The sequence below is a fragment of the Convolutriloba macropyga genome, chromosome 1 (genome assembly GCF_964194025.1).
Source record: "Convolutriloba macropyga chromosome 1, txConMacr16.3, whole genome shotgun sequence".
Lineage (NCBI taxonomy): Eukaryota > Metazoa > Xenacoelomorpha > Acoela > Convolutidae > Convolutriloba > Convolutriloba macropyga.
Genome location: NC_134468.1, coordinates 10919898 through 10927168, shown reverse-complemented (window position 1 = coordinate 10927168; position 7271 = coordinate 10919898). Strand labels below are relative to the sequence as shown.

Genomic DNA, 7271 nt, shown 5'->3' with positions numbered 1-7271 from the left:
TGTCCCAAAATCACCTTACGGAGGACAATGATTTTGTGGAAATTGAGGTAGTCACTCCAAAATGGAATGACACAGGAAGAAGAGAAGTTAATCCTGAAATGAATAATAGTCAAATTAACTATAGTACTGAAGCTCACAATGAGACAGTCAAGGAGGAATTTTTTGAAACACCAATGGGTGGGAGTACAAGAGAATCAATAAATAATAACACAAACAACAAAAGCAGAAGCACAAAGATACCTGCCCCTAAAGTAGCCACACAGCAGAGGCGGGATAGCCTGGTGGCAACATCCGAAAGGAGTGAAGGCGAAGAATTTCCAAATAGAAGGCCGGCTTCTACTTCGTGTTGCCAAACGACGATATCAAACAAGAAGTATGTCGGGAATAACAAGACCACGGAAACTCAAAGACTATTTTTTATTCAAGAATAACGATTCAGATGAAAAATTTGATAATGATGTATTTTTTTAAAAAGGTGAAACGACAACATGCAGAGGGCATGGAACCCACATTGGAACGTGCAGCTGAACTGGAAACATCTCCAATTGGTTAGCAGAGTAGGTTTTTCACAATCCTTGGAGGTTGCGGGGTATGATTTTGAGAAAATTCTGCAGACGCAAAAATTTGCCAGGACCGAACGGACAAAAAGCGAAACGTCACACATCATAAATGAGGAACAGGTAAATAAAGGAGGACTCATCTACGCCGAGAGCAACAGGAGTAAACTAAAATACTGCAGGTACAGGGCTGCATATACGGAAACTGTGCTGGAAAAAAGTGGTTGGTATGACGACGCAACTTACTTAAACGAAAAATTACAAATAATTCCTACGTATCACCCGATAAAAAAATCAGTCTGCCAAAACCTATGGCAGGGCACAAAGCGCGGTTACCGGGTCTTTGTGAATTTGAATTCAATGCTCCTAAAGAAGTCCATAATGAGATGAATGTTGATAAAACCGACGCAGAGTTTGTTCAGAAGGTATCAAAAACAATCATGAAAGGCGGAGATGAAAATGGAGTGAATTATGTCTACCCCGTTGAGTGGATCAATCCAAAAGGTGAAACACGTAAAAGTAATATCATGATAAATACTTAAATTTTCATGGGGACTTCGTTCATTGAAACTAGAGAAGCGAATGAAGGAACATGGTTATATTTTAAAGACCCTGTGAAGCAGGAGCAGACCTTGTTATATCAAGGAGACACATTTGAAATAGAAGTACAATTGTACAACATTCAGTACAATATTTTTTTCGACCAAGACAGAAAACCAAATATCTTAACGATAGTTAAATTTCCAGACTCGATAACCGCAAAAATAGTCCGCGCTGGGAACCAGAAGTATTTGACAAGCACATTGGTCAGAAAAAGTAATTTAGTTGTTCAGTTGAAAAACAAGACAAAACAGAAAGACAATTTTCAGCTTTTTGAAACAAAACACAGAAATTTCTTTTACACAAAGGAAGCGTTGACGGCCATGGAACAAAATTTTTCACCAACAGATATATCTGAGACAGATCTCAGGGACATAAAACTCGACCAACTTTTTGTGTGGGATTTTCGAGGCATGTTTGAAAATCTGAAACAAATAGAATTATTAAATTGTCACAAAGAAACACTGCACAGAGCTATGATTTTAACGACACCAATTAACGGAAACTCACATCAAATTTTCCTAAATCAATAAAACGCTCTGGGTACACACGCAGAAAGAGCGGGGGGAATACTTTATGTCCATAGGTGCGCTAAAGTTATCGTACATGTTGTAGAAAACCAGTTTTGTACCCAGGAAGTACCAATTGGGGTGTCTTCTGACAACAGTTCAGAAGGAATTAGATACATGGACCCCATTTCTAGAGTATTCTATAGAAATTTCACACTAATTAATTGCAACCCCATGTACCCGAACGCTCTTGAACTGAAGAATGGGTCATGGATAACATATGGCAGACGAATACAACTGATTCATAAACCCAATGATATGCCTAATTACAGAGTTAACGTCAATTGGTCAACTTCCGCACCATTGGAAGGGTTTTTCAATGACAAAGACCTTGAACTTAGCAAGAGGGCGAAAAGGTTAAGGCATTCGAGAACAACGATTACAGGAAGAGAAGTTTTCCTGGGACTAGAAGTTTTATAAGAGCATGAAACTCTAGAGTATTTCAAGACGGACTGGAAGTACAATCATTAGTGGCATGAAATGCTGATTTTTGAATACCTGGGTATTGAAATGAAATAAGTCTGGCATGTGGCCAGGGAAATAACCATCAGTTTGATAACTATTTTTATTGGATTAAAAATCATATTTCGTTTGGTACGTTGTTTTTTTCAATCGACATGCTACGCAGTGGCACCAATCCTGTGATTGCTCTGCAATCCATTAATCCCATGGAGGAACTAGGTTATTTTCCTCATCTAAAACAACGTACTAAGGAACAAAATTTGACAAGAAAAAAAACAGTTGAACTGTGTGATGGTAATACAGACCTTGTAGTTAAAAAAGCAAAAAACGCTAAATCTGTACCAGATATGACAGAAATTGAGATCGACACATTAGATTAATTTAAATGTATGCTATGTAGGAATGGCAAAACCAAAAATTGGCGATTATTGCTACTATCTACCCGAGTTGTTCGAGGTCAGGGCGATAGTCAGGCACCAAGTGTATCGGATTGTTGGAGTTACCTCAAATAAAAGATACGTGGTGCCATTGACGCAGCTGCATCCAACCAACATAGTGGATAGAGCCGCAATTAGTGTTACGGAGTTAAATGGGATGCATCAGAGAATCGAGGAACAGCAGAAGAAGATTGACAACAGCGAAATGCTGGGAACTGCCGGGGCTCGGCTCGAAGAGGAGCTCCGGCAGTTAAAATTTGAAAGTCACAGGTTAAGCGATCAATTGCTTGAGACCAAACGACTGCTTGAATACGCTGGGAATCAGCGGGAGTCCTGCAGAAGGCAGATGGAAATATTGAAGAAAGAGTTGGCGGAGGTTACGAATGTAGCCAACACGAAGACAAGAGAATGCATCCCTCTGGTGGATGAGCGGGTGTGTTTAGCTCGGGAGTTGGAGAATGCCGAGATAGATATCAGAAAACAAAGGACCAGGGTAAGAACAGAACACACCTCAAAGGAGGTCATCCAGAGGAGACTGGAGGCGATCAACGCGCAGAGCCCTTTCAGTCGACCTCCGAACTTTTATGAGCTTCTATTCCTGCCACAGAGGGCCACAATCAGTACTATCCAGAAACATTTCAAAACGTTAGCAATGCCCTGTCATCCGGACAAGGGTGGTCGGGAGGACCTGTTCAAAATTATTCTTCAGGCAAAGAAAATTATGGAAGATGAGGAGGCCCGTCATATCTATGACAAGCACGGGATTGAAAAAGCAGAGGAATATATGAACTGGAAAATGGATCTTTGAAACTCTTGGATATTTGTGTTTCAAGCAATGTCGAGATTGCAGACAAAACGCTGATTCAGTTGGAGGCCTCTTGTTTGTCGCAACCTATGTAGACGGGTACGATTTTGGCTATTTTCCTTATTGTAGGGAATTGAGCTTTGCTATGGAAAATTAGATTCTCTGAGGTTTTTTTTATGTTAAGATGTTAAAAACAGACAAAAAGAGTACTACCACGAGAAATCAAGAATTTATAATATGTGCAGGGACTCAAGAGATGTCGAGAAGTCCACTTTTAGCCCTTCACTTTCCTGCATGCAGTTCTAATTAATTTGAGTTTGATGCTAATTAATTGCTCTCAAACAAAGTTTGTAGCAATTGCATTAGTTATTTGGTTTTTCTATAATTCGATCTTTCGCTTTACCATTTTTTTCTAACCCATTTGACTTTTCGTCCTCAAAAACGGGATAAACAGGTAGCGACCAGTGGTGATTAAGTTCTCTTAAAGCGCTTCAGCTCACTAGTCTCCAAGTATGCGATTCACAGAAACTGTTTTGAAGACATGTACTTATGGTGTGAAGGGCGATTCTTAGATGTTGAGCCCCCCTTCACACACACGCATAAACACAACCACCCGCAGACCCCTCACTTCACCGCCCCTCCCCAATCAGTACCCCTGCACATCGTTCAGCCCCTCACCACTCGCCCCGCATCAGCCCGCACCCGCTGCGCTCACATCACGCCCCTTCAATTAAGCCTCAATTATGTGCTTTTTCTGCGGGTTTTCTCTTGACCAATTTTTGTCTCACCCATTTGACTTTTGGTCCTCAAAAACGGGATAAACAGATAGCGCCCGAAGGGCATTAAGTGGCTGAGCAGCTCTTAGAGTCTTACTAGTCTCTAAGCATGCGATTGACCGGAACTGTGTTTAAAGACAATTTCATGGTATGAAGGGCGATTCTCAGACTTATAATTTTGACCCCTCTCGTTCAGCTCCCCCACAACCCCCATCACTCTCACCAATTGCTTGACCCCCCTCTCACTCCGCTCCCACCCACCTGCATCCCGAAGCCCCCGCTGGCTACTACCGAAGCCAGCCGGTAGTTGGAGAGCAATTCGCCCGATGTTAGTTGATTATGTTTCGATGTTGACTTCTGTCAGTATTTATAAATGTCCCCGAGTTGACTGAGTACATTATACAGGGAGAGGCACTTTAACTGACTTCATGTTTTTCTTACCTGATAGCCGGGTTGTATGATTGAAAAAGAAATTAATTTTTCTCTGAGTTCATCTAATTTTAGTGCAATATGTCAAAGTTTGTTATAATAAATAATAATTGCGAGGCGTCAATTTTAAAGTCCTTCGTATTCCCAGCATCCAAAGGCGAATCTAAACTGCTGCTTCTTAGCGAATCTCAGGTTTACGAAGTGAAGCAATTCTCGGTTAAGTATGGAAGTTGGCTTGCTGACCAAACAATTAAACCCGAGAACGACGTTTTGATAGTCAGCGAGTATAATCCTTGTTATTGTCTATTAACATTATTGGACGAGACATTATCCCATAACAAGATGCTCTTGCTGTCGGATATCGTGACTCCCGAAGGGTTCCCAGGCGTTGCTCTGTTGAAAGAACGTTTCACTGAAAAGATCATAAACAAATTGTGCTCATGGAAGCTGTGTGATGAGGAATTTGCATGTCGGCTTGATTCTGGTGAGTTATTTCTGACTTATCCACAGCTTTCACATTTATTTGAAATTTAAAAAGAACAATAGATTTGATATTTACTTAGATTTGGATGGATTTTAATGTTTTAGACAAGTGTATCAAGTTCCTGGAGCAGAAACACGCTAATACGTTGCAATGTTTGATCGAAAAATCCAGGGAAAACATGTTATTTGCCGATAAGACTCAACTAAATCTCCATGCATTTGATATTATCGCTGATTACATTGGTCCCAATTTGAGCAAAAAATTGAAGTCTCATCTGAATATCGTAGATAGAACGATTGCTGATCAAGCGGCGCTAAGTGCGAAAGAGAACATTCAAGTACAGTCAGCTAAGAAAAGCAAACTTGACGCTGATGGCAATCAGGAGGTTGTTGAAGACTACACTAAGTGTGGCGTACCTCTAACTAAATTGTCAGCTGCAGGCGCCAAAAAACCTGCCGTTAAGACGAAACTGAAGAAAGAAATTGGTCAAAAGAGTGTTTCGTCTTTTTTCAAGAAATAATATTGTGTTGGCTTTCAAGTGATTGAATAATTGCTAATTGAAATAATTTTTGTAACTGTTAATCAAACTTCTGAGTGACCGAATAAATTTGATCTACGGTTTAAATATCTGATCTGAACTGGATTTTGCTAGTCAGTTGCGATGTTGAAGTATTTTTTATGAGCTTGATAACTATGTACAGCTTTTTGAGTTATTTTTCTGGCACTCATTGCGAGGGGAGATGTTCACTAGGTTTTTAGTTACTTTGATTCAACTAATTTTTAGCCTTCACCTCAAAAGCGGCATAATTTGGTATTGGAAACTGAAGTAGAAAAGGTGGTTGCAATTTTAGATCAAATTAGTGCTAATAATGATCTAATTTAATTAATTACTCTCAAACGAAGGTTCTGGTAATTTTATTAATCCTGTTGTATTTTATAATGCGATTTTTTTGTGACACATTTGACCTTTCTTCCTCAGGAACGGGATAAATAGGTAGCGCTCGGAGCGCGTTAAGTGGCCGAGCACCTCTCTTAGATCCTTACGCCTTTGTCGCCGTCGAGTTGTTGCTGTCAATGAGAAGTTAATTTAGAGTGGAGTGGTGATTTTAATCGCGCTGGAATTTTTTTAGGCGCCGAATTATTTTAAAAGTGTGCTGAGAAATGAGATACATTTTCTGTTTTTGAAAATTAATGTTTGTCGCGTGCGGCAATTTGACTTCTATTTTTGCCGTTTTTTCTCCTTAGCTTTTATAAATATTGGTTGTGACAGGTGGTTATGACTAATACTTATGACTGTGGTTATGACTGTGGAAGTAAAAATCAATATGGTTTTAGGAAAAAGTTTTCTACCATCGATTCCCTATTATTTTGCACAGAATTCATCAGAAACAAAACTGACATTAACAATTTTGTCACAGCAGCATTTCTTGACCTATCAAAAGCTTTTGATTCTATCAATTATGACATGTTGGATATCAAGTTAGGCAACTTAGGTTTTGATGAGAACTCAAAAAAAAATCTCTTAAGAAGTTTCGTTACAAACCGCCGCCAATCTGTTGTACTACAAGATTGCATATCAGATGAACTAATGCTTCATAGAGGTGTACCACAAGGAACAGTACTTGGTCCGCTCCTATTTAATCTGTACATTAATGACATGGCAACAAGAGTTGACAACGAAACTGAACTCATACAATATGCTGACGATACCGTTATTTTAACTTTTGATACCTCCATTGACAAAAGCAAAATCAAGTTAGAGCAAAATGCAAACAAACTTATTCGATTTTTTCATGAACATCACCTCACAGTTAATACCTCTAAAACTGAATTCATGATATTTGGTAAGAGCAAAAGAAAAGATTTCAGTGAGCAGATAATTTTAGATTCAATTCCAATAGACGAGAAACCTGAAGTAAAATATTTAGGGGTTCACAAAGACAGCAATTTAACGTTTCAAGAGGAAGTGAAACATATCTTACGAAAAATGGCCCGAGGAATAAAAACAATTTATGCTATTAGAAAATCAATTCCACAAAAACTATTGATACTTGTCCTAAATGCCCTAGTATTAAGTCACTTGCACTACTCAGCGGTTATCATTCACGCAATTGAGCAAAATTTAATAATGTCTCTTGCGAAACAGCTTAAC

General features: G+C 39.2%; 1 protein-coding gene across 1 annotated transcript; it reads left to right on the top strand.

Moving 5' to 3' along the window:
* The first annotated feature begins 4628 nt into the window (after positions 1 to 4628).
* On the top strand, positions 4629 to 6079 carry LOC142345672 (ribonuclease H2 subunit B-like). Its single transcript, XM_075397890.1, has 2 exons — positions 4629 to 5119; positions 5224 to 6079. The coding sequence occupies exons 1-2, from the start codon at positions 4717 to 4719 to the stop codon at positions 5637 to 5639; spliced, it is 819 nt and encodes a 272-aa protein (XP_075254005.1). The 5' UTR covers positions 4629 to 4716; the 3' UTR covers positions 5640 to 6079.
* Positions 6080 to 7271: the final 1192 nt, after the last annotated feature.